Here is a 14,077-nt window from a genome sequence, read left to right on the forward strand (position 1 = left end):
ATCCATTATTTGTTTGTCTATAATTGCAAAGATTCAAATAGATTTGAAAGGTTATTTATTAGATAAAGCAAAGAGCAGCTCAGGTGCAGATGATCTTACACTAAAACTGACAAGCAACAAAACTCAGTTGTGGAAGGAGTGCTGAAACTAAGTTTAGATGTATATGCTTTCATTCTTATTATCAAAGCCCTCACTAAAAGAAATATATGTTAACACCCATGTCTTAATTATCATTAAGGCAGCTTATACTTATAAATTACAGAATGTCTGAGGGTAAGAAAATAGTACAGAATATAAAAATACCACTACTTCCCAACAACATCAAAAACAATGACAGAAATGGAAGCAAGGCATCTATTTGAATTTCAGATCTTTCTTCCATCTAGATAGCACTGCCATTTCCTCAAAAGCAACAGTCCAAATGAAGATATCTACTGTCCCTGCTCTGCTGGAAACCAGTAGTAAGACATCCTTCAGAAAAATGTCTTTTTCCTTTCATTTCATGTCTACAGAGCTATGCATTCTGTTAGTTCTACTGAACAGAAAACACAGGTAAACACAGCAGCCTTGTGAAAGTGAGAAATACTTGCAGCAGTGGGCCAGCAAAATAAGAATCTACTTAAAGGCTAAGCCTAAATCGCATTATTTGAGCACAGATCTTTAGAAATAGTTTTAAAATCTATACATGTGATCATAAAATATTGGAAATCTTCCTGCATGGGAATTCATTAAAAAAAATATATAAATACACTGATGAAAATATTGATCATTTCTACGTAACGTAACTACAAGGTTTTCTTCATCAATATGCATTTCCCCTCAACTGTATTTAGAAGTCATTTCATAATTATCTTTGGTAGCTATCTTTTGGCAGCTCTATTTGGCAAGTTTTGTTTACAAGAAAGCTGGGGTAATGAGAATAGCTAATCACCAAATTCACACAAATATCAAGCTTCAATCCAAACCAATACATCTTCAGTTAATAACCATACCTGAAAATCCCCAGAGAAGCTGTTGGGCTAGAATATAATCAAATCCATTTTTAGAAAACAGCTTTTGAGTTACACATTAACTAGAAAAATACAGTTACAATTAACTAGAAAAATACAGTACACATTTTAGGAGAGAAAAAATAAGATCTGGTTGTCTTTGTACAACACAAAAAAAATTGCATCCCATTTTCTCAAAGACGTAATACAAGAAAGTTTCTATTTCTGCAACTGTATCAGGAATCTCTCTGATATAATTTCTACAGCAATATACGTAAAATTCTTGACAGGTAAGGTTTCAAAACCTGCCCCAAACCCCTCTAATACTTATTATTTATAATAGCATACAACTTTTATGGTACTGCAGTTGTAATTCACAATTATGCAAAATCTTAGAATGAAGAATAATTTAGGAGGGGGTAGAATGAAGAGAAAAGTAGGCACTACAATCTTGCAAAGGATTATCTAAAAGTCCTTAGTCATTTCTAGAAGATTTAGAAGAATTATACTTGTCACATTCATTTACAAAAATATGTTCTTCTAATCAATGAGAGGCATACTACCAACCAAGAACAAGTCCCTAGAAAAATGTCGTTCAAAGAAACTGCCAGAGGAAGAAGAGAGAGACAGAAGCAACACCTTAAATGTGACCAAAAATCTTCCCAGGAACTAAAAAGACTAGATAGACTTTGTTGCAACTCAGAGACCAAGCCTGGAAGTGAAGGAACGTCCTAGAACTCAGCAAGGGATTGCTTTATGAATATATAGGGTTTTTTCATTTTAGTCACCTCTGCTTTTTCTGTTTAAGATGTATTCAAGCATATAGTCTATCAAACCTGTATTTTGCTTTGGTTGTTTTGCTCTGTTTTTCCATTTAAGCATGGTTTTGGACTGCTTTGTGACATTCACTTGGAGGAATTTGTCTAGGACAATACATCTCAAAAGTCAATTTAAGGTATCATCACAAAGAACTGACATTTTTCAAATGTAACATTCCTGTCTTCCATACAATTTTTCATCTATCTAGTCTCACTGTGGCTGTCTTGATCCCTATATATTTCTGTTCTTTTAAAGTCACAGCAATCACTACTACAGCAAACAGTAGTTCTTTATGGTTCTATCCCAGATGAGGAATATTCACTGTTTGGATACACAAATTAAAGTAGTTGCTACTTTCAACAGTTTGTAGCCTGTATTAAAACAAAACAAAAAAAATTACAAACAGTACTGAGGGAAATTAATAGTAAAAAAAATTAAAACAAGCATATTCTACTGCAACAATAGACTGAAGACTCATCACCTAACTTGCCCATAAGGCTTTGACAATTCTGCTTTTCAGAACAGTCTTGCTTTATACTAGTTTCAGACTCTTCATATTCAATGAAAGACCCAGCACTGATTTCCTATCTTCTATACAATTTATATTATTTTAAATATTTACACTGTTTACTCTGTGCAATAAGTCACTCCCAATTCTTTCAATCTTTTCATAGATGCTTTGCCATACTTTAAAAATTTATCATCTTAGCCTCAGCAATGATCAAACCATGGAGAAAGGAGTAGGTTTCCAACTGAACAGGAAGAATAATAAACAGAGAAGATATAAAGGACTGAAGGGGAAAAAAGGTCAGAACACAAACTGAAGAAATATAGACTGTGACTGAATGACTGAAGACCATCATAAAGGGTATCAAAAAAAGCAAATCAAGACAGTGATTTATAGTATTATATGTCTGGTTCTAATGTCTTCAGTCTAAAAAAGAATTCTAATAAATTTAGCAATTTAAAAAAAAAAGGGAGAGACAAGGATCTTTTCCTGAAAAGCACATTTTTTGAGACATTGAAGAGTAAAATAGCTCACTATATACTCACACTATTTAAAAATAAGCTGAAGAGTGACTTGTTTGCAAATTGTGTTTACATTAAATGAGTTGAGACTCAGACTTCAAATCTACCAATCAAATGCATAATGAAATGCAAGGGTGGAAAGGTAAATATAGACAAAGTCTGAGTAGAAAAAGAGGCAAAAAAATTTAATTGTGAAGGCAAATAATCATAGAAGGATCTTATCTACGGATGAAGCAAACTTCTTCACCAAGTCTTTTGATCATGACTGGAAGTACTTCAGTAGGTCCACACTGACACAACCATAAGCTGTGAATTAAGACTCAGGGAAGACTTGATGAAATTATATGGTCTACAGTATGCTTGAAGCTAGATGCTTAAGCTAGTTTCATCTGGTTTTAAAAAAAAATGCACTGATGTGATCACTTGCAATTGTGAGATAAGAGATGATCCACAATACCAAAACTATGACATAGCTACTGCATATGCAGATACTGATGTGAAATAGAATCCAGACTGTCTTAAGTGAAGGAATACTATTTGCACAGAATTATTGAACCTTGAATACATGCTTTACTAAGTGAATATCTATTCTTTTATTGTAAATTTTCATCCTTCTTCCCTTACCTTTTCATTTATAATTTTCATTTGTGTCATTTCCAATTCAAACAACACAGTCTATCGTATCTTAAATATTTTTTTTAGATGACCAACTTATTTATGTGAACTCCAGTTCAAAAAAGATACTGCTTTAAACTTGGGTTTAGAATTAGTCTGTTCAACCATTAGCAATCTGTTTCACTATATGAGAATACAAAAGACATACTACCTCGGCTTGTGGCAGCTTCTTTCAAAGCAGCTAGAACCTCAGGCTTCAGGTCATCAGAAAGTAACCTTCCTTCCAGGCCAGGAAAGAGTGATCTAAGCACACCATTAAAAAAAAAAAAAAAAAAAAAAAAAAAAACCCAAAACATACTTCAGCAAAGCATCTGATTTATTTATGTTGCTGCACAGAAATTACCAGCATGGTAATCATCATGGTAAGACAGTCGCATGCAAAGCAATCGCTTACATATGCAGAATTGGCCTTTCAGTGGGCATTTTCTTACAAATAAGAAAATAATTCATTTAAAAGCAGAGAGTAGGAAGAAACTAATTTTTCCAACTACTCTTCTTTTCAAAGCAGGTCTAAGAAACTTTTCTCTTGATAGAAAAACTGGGATTAGAAAATTATTTTCATCTACTTGTATTCTAACAAAAGACAAAAAAGGTAAAATAGCACCTACTATTCTATGTCTCTTAAAGATTCTATTTGAAAGCATACAAAAAATACAACATGTAACTCTAGGACTTCACACAGATCTCTGGATTCCAAAAGATCCGCAGACAGTGGTTAAGACTATTGTAGCCAAGAGTCAGTCTCATCCTGCCCTTCTCTCCCCTTCCTTTATGTTAGCACTTAAAACTAAGTACTTTTTAGGGCTTTGGTCTTCCTGAAATAAAAAATAACCATCCAGTTTAATTCTGACAAGAGATACGTCAATTGTACATAAACTAACACAGAATCTTTCTTGTTCTTCCACAGGTGTTAAGAGAAAGAAATTCATAAGAGCTTATTTCAGCTTTTTAAGCAGGCTCCAAATTTGAATACGCAAAGAGCCAAACTCTTAAGTTGAAAGTGTTTTAAAACATCTAGCATAAGTCATTTACCATATTTATAACATCAGAATTAAAAATCATTACTGTAGGCAAGAATAGGGGCAAACAAAGCATTACTATTTCAAATGTTTGTATTATCATAGCTAATAAGTAGATTTATGCCTGGTATAACATGCTTTTATGGACTAACCAAACTAAGTCCATTAATAACGGAACACAAACTGAATAAGATATAGTGGTATCATTAAGTTTCTGAAAAAGTGTCTTATAACTAGTCTGAAGCAGGACTGTAAGTAAAATTTGTTAGTCTCATCATGGGAATGTTCTCTGTACTAGTATACTGGCTTAACTTCTGGAAGGAGAAACAAAGTGGAAGAATAGCAAAAGATAAATCATCTACAACAGATGCTAGTGATTTTTTTTTATTATTATTATTTTTTAAAAGAAGACACTAGAATCACAGCCTCTGAGTAGTATTAATTCCCTGACCAATAATTGTCTAGAACAAGAAAGATCATGGTTTGAGAATGTAATAGACAAAGAACAGCAGCAGACTTGAAAAAAGCAAACTCCCCTCAAGCAACATGATATGACCAGTTACCTGCATTCAACTGCTTTTCTTGAAGATGTGCTGTCTATACATATATTCAAACCACAGTTTACATAAGAACCTTAATAATATCTATATTGGCACTTTCCAACCCACCTCTACTTCCCATATAAACAGTTCATAGGGCAGTAAAAGCAGCAAAGCACATGTCAAATGTCACATTCTCTCAAGCTGAGGATCTGAAAATTAGTGGAAATCTGAGGGAAAGGAGAAGGAGGGGTGGTTGTGAACATACCTATGGGTAACACTTTGTAAGAACAGCAGCTACAGGTAAGACATCTGGTGTGTCTGAGTGACCTCAAGCAGTACCTCTTAGGAGATTACTTGGAGAAGGGTCCAGATTTAACAAATCTTTTAAACATGCATAATCCAGTAACAGACATAAAAAGCAGCAGTCATACTTTCCCCCCAGTGACCCCAAGGGCAATTACTCCAGCTAGTCTGCTCTTTCCTATCCCCTCCCCAGTGCCAGTGCAAGCTTTTTTGGCAGATGGAATGTGAGCCAAATTGGAACATTCATGGAGCTGGGAAATAAGCATGGAAAAACAAATTAATTGGAGAGGACTGGAAAGAACAAAGGCAGAGCAGATGTAGAAGACAAATTCACTTCTTTCCATGGTAGCAACTGCTTACTTCCTCAAACCAGTAAGTGTTTACTATTAAGCCCTTCACTGAAAGTAAGTGTTGTGCTAAAAAAAAAAAAAGCCAGAAGTAATCTCAAGCTTTAAGTTTAAAAAAAGCTTTTATCATTACCTAATTTAATGTACTTCCTAGTAAGCATGTTTCTAACCTCCTCCTATTTATAATTCTCAGAAGAAAGCTAATTTGAAATATATCCTGAGGTATTCCCCTAAAGCCTAGATCACATGATTCTTTATAAAGTTTTAATGGCAAGTAGCTGTCATACTTTTCAAATGACACATAATCACACAAACATGTACATATATACAGAAAACTGAGTTCTATCTATGCATTATTTCATTACATTACGGGTTGCTGCACATCATCTTCTTTGCTGATAAGCTCTGTTTTAACATTTAAATTAAAAAAACCCAGTATTTAATATTTTAAATATACCTGGGATATTCTTCTGAGGTTATGTAAACTACATCCTGTTCTGACACAGATGAGGAAAAAGGAATAAAATTTCCATTCTGTAATGGCAAAAGCTCCAATCCAATCAGTTCACTGTAGACTCCATCAGAAAGCACAAATTCTAAAAGATTAAGCTTTTCTTCAGCAGGTCCATCGTGTCCAGATTTCCTTAGTACTTGCCGTACTACAGCAGGAGTAACTTTTTTCACAGCTTTAGCAGTAGAAATAGTAAGATGCACTGCACTAGCAATATTTGCTGGTACCTTGGCAATCTGCTTCCCTGAATTCTGGAGGTAGTTGAGAACAGACTGTGTGTACTCCAAACTCTCATCCATTTCAGAAAAGTGCACCTGTTCCACCTTTATCCACTGATTACTCACTGAGTAAATAACTGTATGCTGGAGCAGCTCTTTAAAGAGAGGTACTACAATTGGTTTCCAGGGTACCCTGATTTTGTTCTCATCAGGCCATAACCTATAAATTCTTTCAGCTGACAATGGAAAATCCGAATTCTTCTCAGTCTCCATTCGTTTGACAGCTTCCAAAATAAGGGTGGTATATGCCTTTGGCACTATGTTTACCACAACAAGATCATTCCACAAAGCTGCTGGATCTCTCCATTGATCCAGCTCTCGCCATTTGATACTCCTCCTATTGTCTGTGAGACCAAAGAAACCACTAACATGAACTGGGAGTCCAGTTTTGCTTTCTTCACCTGGAGGCAAAGGCAGAAAACAAAATGCTCTTCCTGAAAAATCTGCTACAGCTCCTTTTTCCTCCCCATTAGTTGATAAAGACATGGCTATTCCAATAGTAGGAACAAATTTCAAGTCATCAGCTAAACAATCCAGTTCAGTACACATTCCTCGACCACCTACACAATTACACACTAACCAAGATGTTTTCTGTGCATCCTTAACACTCTCATCTTCTACAACTATATTTACATGGTATGTCACACATGTTATGCTATTGCTTGGAACTCCCTTACAATACTGATTTATTGCAGTTCCTAAGATTTTGATGGAATTGGGTCTTTCATATTTCAAGGCCTTGTTCTCACTAGCAGTTACTCTAAAAATTAGCTTCTCAGTTCCATCAGCTTCCCTAACATGCAATGAAACATCCTGAACACTCTTCAAGAAGAGCAATACTGTGTCTGCATCTGCTCTGAAGGATTCAAACAGCTCCAAAACCTTCTGTTTGTCATAAACATTGCTGCTCAGTTGGGAAGGCTGCAGACGAAGTGGGAAACGAAAAAAGGTACCAGGAAAGTTTCCATTCTTAAAGGTTTCCTTCGTGCTGCCAAATACACCAATGAATGGTGCAAACTGGTCTGTAAGTTCATTGATTTCCTTGCTGTCTTCTTTTAGATTCCAACACTGGCCTGATTCATGAGGTCCAAAAAGGGTTTGATGGGGATCAAGCATTCCAATCTGGTCACCACTGAAAATGCTAGGGACATCTGTATACATAAAAAACAAAAACTATTAATAATCCTAAACCAACATACTTTTCAAATACAGTATTAAGAAACAAATTTAAAAAGGGCAAGAAAAACAGATGTTATAAAACTGCGCTGAACCTAGTATAATTCTGATGACGTACTATTCAGTGCTTATTGACAGGAAGAAACAAGCACGCCCCTATTCTGCAATTAAATATATAAATAGTTATTAACTATTAGAATTTTAGTGAAGAGTAAGCAACAAAAAGTATAATTTTTTTCAACTCTATACTTTTATCTTTCCAATAATTTCAGAAACAAAACAATTTAATTTACTGAAGTTGTATTCTATTACATTCATACTTTGCAGATCTTGAACGCTTGCAAGCAGTAATCTTGTACATTTAAAAGCATAAATTCCCAGAATTATCAAAACACTAAATGTATTAACTAAGCTTTTATTCATGCTCTACTAGGTAAAATATTGTGAAAAAAAATCCTGCGTCTTATAAACTCACTTCACAAGTTAAAAATCTTATTTCAGCAAAAATTTGCCTCTTATCCTGTGCTATTATAATTACTATGGAGACTGTAAGGACTATTTACGCTATATGCTTAGAATCATAGAATCATTTAGGTTGGAAAGGACCTTTAAGATCAACTCCAACCATTAATGTAACACTGCCAAGTCTATCACTAAACCATGTCACTAAATGCCACATCCACAGGTCTTTTAATTACCTCCACAGATGGTGACTCAACCACCTCCCTGGGCAGCCTGTTCCAATGCTTGACATCCCTTTCAGTGAAGAAATTTTTCCTAATATCCAATCTAAACCTCCCCTGGGCACAACTTGAGGCCATTTCCTCTTGTCCTATTGCTTGTTACTTGGGAGAAGAGACCAACACCCTCCTCTCTGCAACCTCCTTTCAGGTAGTTGTAGAGAGCGATAAGGTCTCCCCTCAGCCTCCTCTTCCACAGGCTAAACAACCCCAGTTCCCTCAGCCGCTCCTCATCAGACTTGTGCTCCAGACCCCTCACCAGCTTCATCGCCCTTCTCTGGACACACTCCAGCACCTCAGCGTCCTTCTTGTAGTGAGGGGCCCAAAACTGAACACAGGGTTCGAGGTGCGGCCTCACCAGTGTCGAGTACAGGGGCACAATCTCTTCCCTAGTCCTGCTGGCCACACTGTTTCTGATACAGGCCAGGATGGTATTGGCCTTCCTGGCCACCTGAGCACACTGCTGTTTAATACTCAGCTGACTGTTGACCAAAGCCCCCAGGTCCTTCTCTGCTGGGCAGCTTTCCAGCCATTCGTCCCCAAGCGTGTAGTGTTGCATGGGGTTGTTGTGACCCAAGTGCAGGACCCGGCACTTGGCCTTGTTGAACCTCATACAATTGGCCTCAGCCCATCGATCCAGCCTGTCCAGATCCCTCTGCAGACCCTTCCTACCCTCAAGCAGATCAACACTCCTGCCCAACTTGGTGTCATCTGCAAACTTGCTGAGGGTGCACTCAATCCCCTCATCCAGATCATTGACAAAGATATTAAACAGAACTGGCCCCAATGCTGAGCCCTGGGGAACACCACTTGTGACCAGCCGCCAACTGGATTTAATTCCACTCACCATGACCCTTTGGGCCTGGCCATGAAGCCATTTTTTTTTCCTCAGTACACCCATCCAAGCCATGAGCAGCCAGTTTCTCCAGGAGAATGCTGTAGGAAATGGTGTCAAAGGCTTTACTAAAGTCTAGGTAGACTATATCCACAGCCTTTCCCTCGTCCACCAAGCGGCTCACCTTGTCATAGAAGGAGATCAGGTTAGTCAAGCAGGACTTGCCTTTCATAAACCCATGCTGATTGGGTCTGATCACCTGGTTGGTCTGTACGTGCTGTGTGATGGCACTCAGGATGATCTGCTCCATAACCTTCCCCGGCACCGAGGTCAGGCTGACAGGTCTGTAGTTCCCCGGATCCTCCTTCCGACCCGTCTTGTAGATGGGTGTCACATTTGCTAACCTCCAGTCCACTGGGACCTCCCTGGTCAGCCAGGACTGCTGGTATGTGATGGGAAGTGGCTTGGTGAGCACTTCTGCCAGCTCCCTCAGTACCCTTGGGTGGATCCCATAGACTTGTGGGTGTCTAAGTGATGTAGCAGGTTGCTAACCATTTCCCCTCGGATTGTGGGGGCTTCATTCTGTTCCCCATCCCCGTCTTCCAGCTCAGGGGCCTGGGTACCTGAAGAACAACTGGTCTTACTATTGAAGACTGAGGCAAAAGAAGGCATTAAGTACCTCAGCCTCTTCCTCATCCTTTGTCACTATGTTTTCCCCCTGCATCCAGGAAAGGATGAAGATCCTCCTTAACCCTCCTTTTGTTGCTGATATATTTATAGAAACATTTTTATTGTATTTTACGGCAGAGGCCAGGTTAAGTTCTAGTTGGGCTTTGGCCCTTCTAATTTGCTCCCTGCAAAACCTCACGACATCCTTGTAGTCCTCCTGAGTTGCCTGCCCCTTTTTCCAAAGGTCATAAACCCTCTTTTTTTTCAGAGTTCCAGCTAAAGCTCTCTGTTCAGTCAAGCCGGTCTTCTTCTCCGCTGGCTTGTCTTTCAGCACATGGGGACAGCCTGTTCCTGTGCCTTTTAAGACTTCCTTCTTGAAGACTGTCTAGCATTCCTGGACTCCTTTGCCCTTTAGGACTGCCTCCCAAGGGACTCTGTTCTCCAGGCTCCTAAACAGGCGGCAGTCTGCCCTTTGGAAGTCCAACGTAGCAGTTCTGCTGACCCCCTTCCTTATTTCTCCAAGAATCAAGAACTCTATCATTTTGTGATCACCATGCCCAAGACAGCCTCCCACTGTCGCACCCCCCACAAGTCCTTCTGCATTCACAAACAACAGGTCTAGCAGGGTGCCTTCCCTAGTTGGCTCAGTCACCAGCTGTGTCAGAAAGTTATCTTCCACACACCCCAGGAACCTCCTAGACTGTTTCCACTGTATTGTATTTCCAGCAGACATCTGGTAAGTTGAAGTTCTCCACAAGAACAAGGGCTAGCGACTGTGAGACTTCTCCCAGCTGCTTATAGAATATTACGCCTGCCTCTTCATCCTGGTTGGGTGGTCTATAACAGACTCCCACCATGATATCTGCCCTGTTGGCCTTCCCTCTGCTTCTTACCCATAAACACTCAACCCTATCTGTATATCAGTAGAACATTTTGTCAGAATAATAGGTTTCAAGATGGAATACTACCAGCTTGTGAGAGACTATGTACTACCTCTCTCAAATGTAAATGTGCACATACCTCTATTACAGAATATCCTTTCTAGCATGAAGTAAAAATCACTGATTATTGTGCAAAGAACCTGCATAAAAGTTTCAGTCTAGTCTAAACTTTTACACTTCTACTTGCACATCTACCCAATATTATGGGCCTCTATAATATGAACAGTAGTGCATAACTGAAATAACAGTGCAAAGGAATGTTCATTTCAATATAAAGGACTAAGTACATAACAATGTTACTAGGAAAAACAAATCTCCTCCCAAAACTTTCAAAATCCAAAGGATACCTTATAGTTTTATAAAAATATGAACACTTCTCAAGGAAACTTAGCCAGGGATCTAATTTAAAAATGCACTACAAAGAAAATATTAAATGTTTGATGAATATCTAAAATATTTAAACAATTTAAAACTTCAACATTTTAATTTTAAAATATCTACCGAGAGTACCTGTTATATGATAAACTGAATTAAAGCCAATTCCAAATCTTCCAACTTTCAGGGGATCATCTTTCTTCCTGCTTCTTGCTATCTCCTGTATACCATGCCAGTCCTCAGGGGTGAAAACTGCATCATTGTATGCATAAAATGCTGGCCCTATAATAAATAGGCAAGTGTTAAAAAGATGACAGAAGAAAACTATTTACGGTTAAAAATTTCTAGGAAATGAACTTACAGAACTGAGAAAGTATTTCTTTAAAGTATGCATGTGCAAATTTAATGGGGAAGCTATGACTCAAGCTGACATCAAAGTATGATTGGTGATGAAAGGGAGGTATAGAGTAGCAGCAAAAACAGAAGCAAGAAGATGGATTTACCTCCATATATGGTACTTAAGAGATTTATATTCTGATGTGGTATCTAGTTCTGGTGTCCACATTTTAAAAGAATGATTCTGAAAAACTGAACAGAAAGCAGAAAACAAAAAAAATTCTGAAAGAAGTAGTGTCCTGTGGCACAAGGCTTAAACTCAATCTGCTCAGTCTATCAAAAAGATGTTTGAAAGATGTACTAATCACAGTCTATTAATACCTCCACTACAAGGGAATACATGGCAAGATATAACAATAGCCTGCATCTAGAAAGAAAGACAGACAAATTCAAATTAGAAGACATAACGAGGCTGATTAACAACTGAAAAAAGCTAGAAACAAGAAGCAGTGGATCATTCATCACGACTGAATGCTTTTTGGGATGATTATGCAAACTAATTTGTTTGATAAATAAATAAAAGTGATCTCTATCACACAAAGCTGTATTAGATGATGTAAAAACCTTAAAGTTACAAGAAACTACATTTGCAGTATGCAGGCAGCATGGAGCAATGTTTGCTATAAGGGTGAGAGAATAAGAGTTGGGGATGAAAACAGAACTGCCTGAAGAATGCTAAAATGTAAGGGGCTAGGGTCATCTTTACATTAAGAACTGGAGATAGCTTTTAAAAGGTATAGGTTAATATGTAAAAAATCTGAAAAGTATTGTCTAATACCCCAAGCATTCTTTTATCCTGCATCTTACTTATTAAATCTTGTTTACTTGCTCTACTAAAAATCCTTTCTTGTATTTTGAGATACCGAGTGAACCCAGGGAAATAAACCACAGGATACACAGTCATCCTGGGAGAAGTGACTTAGTCTTCATGTTCTGCTTTATTCTTTTCTTTCTCAAACAACATTAACTGGAAGCAGTTGGAAAGCTGTCACTGACAACCTGCAAGATGACAGGGTAAGGCCTTCAATACCAAACACTGGCTTTGGAAAAGAACTATCAACATTAGAACATAGACAAAATATGCACCTAGTAAGGTGGAAGTAGCAATGGAGTCATCCTACATCCCTACATGTTCATCTCCATACAGCAAGGAGAAAACACAGAACCACATGCATATTGAAGAATAATGGCCAAAATTAATAAAAATTGTATTTACCCTGATATTGTGCCATGTCCTTTGACCATAGAGTTTCTGTTCCATACTGAGTTTCATCATATAAAAACCTAACCTCTGTAGCACCAGCATCTTCTGCATTCTGTATCAGTTCCTGAGACAGCAAAAAACCAAACAAAACCAAAGTACAATGCAGTAATGTTGCACATATTCTGGCAATGGCTTTCCAACTTAAAACAGTAGAAAATAATAAGCAATTGCCTCAAGTGTAATTGTTTTCATACTTTTCAACCAAAATAATTTTAACCAGTTTACCTGAATGAAAATAGAAATCATTATAAAAGGAATATTCAGACAAATACTATAGAAGTGATTAGAATTTAGAGCTCAAATACCACACACAAGCAGTATTTATACCATTTAGAAATAAATCATAGAATAGAATCATAGAATCATTTAGGTTGGAAAAGACCTGCAAGATCATTGAGTCCAACCATTAACCTAACAATGCCAAGTCCATCGCTAAACCATGTCACTAAATGCCACATCCACACGTCTTTTAATTACCTCCACAGATGGTGACTCCACCACCTTCCTAGGCAGCCTGTTCCAGTGTCTGACAACTCTTTCAGAGAAGATGTTTTTCCTAATATCCAATCTAAAGCTCCCCTGGCACAACTTGAGGCCATTTCCTCTTGTCCTATCACTTGTCACTTGGGAGAAGAGACCAACACCCACCTCTCTACAACCTCCTTTCAGATAGTTGTAGAGAGCAGTAAGGTCTCCCCTGAGCATCCTTTTCTCTGGGCAAAACAACCCTAGTTCCCTCAGCTGCTCCTCATAAGACTTGTGCTCTAGACCCTAAAGCTGCTAAACTGTTATTACTATAACGACATTATCCCAATTCAGAGTTGTACAAGTCTCAAAACAATGCAAGATGGCAAAATAAATTAATTAGCATTACACACTGCAGACACCTAAGCATGATTATAAATACCTAGAGGATTAGAGCTTCACACAATGCTCTATTTACACTGAATCATCAAAGTGTATCAGGGCTTCAGAGACACACACTCATACATACATATACACACACGTACACAAGTGTGTATGTTTGTGGGGGTATATGTAAGTTTGGCATAAGGAAGTGTCTCAGCTGAATTGAAAAGCTATGTAGGTACATCACATCCAATGTATTCATACAACATAAATTTCATTCAATTATGCATAAAAATAGAAGAATTGCTAGCAAGATCAAT

The 14,077-nt window shown here is 37.7% G+C and overlaps 1 protein-coding gene across 1 annotated transcript in view; it reads right to left on the reverse strand.

The window, feature by feature from the left end:
- Positions 1 to 14,077, reverse strand: part of SACS (sacsin molecular chaperone) — a 36,906-nt gene that overhangs the window by 13,605 nt on the left and 9,224 nt on the right. Inside the window, exons 5-8 of the mRNA XM_059825889.1 lie at positions 12,861 to 12,972; positions 11,384 to 11,530; positions 6,181 to 7,663; positions 3,664 to 3,755 (exon numbers count right to left, since the gene is read on the reverse strand). Of these exons, the coding sequence (XP_059681872.1) occupies positions 3,664 to 3,755; positions 6,181 to 7,663; positions 11,384 to 11,530; positions 12,861 to 12,972 (1,834 nt within the window). The remainder of the gene's footprint in view (positions 1 to 3,663; positions 3,756 to 6,180; positions 7,664 to 11,383; positions 11,531 to 12,860; positions 12,973 to 14,077) is intronic.

Source organism: Gavia stellata, chromosome 1 (genome assembly GCF_030936135.1).
Source record: "Gavia stellata isolate bGavSte3 chromosome 1, bGavSte3.hap2, whole genome shotgun sequence".
Lineage (NCBI taxonomy): Eukaryota > Metazoa > Chordata > Aves > Gaviiformes > Gaviidae > Gavia > Gavia stellata.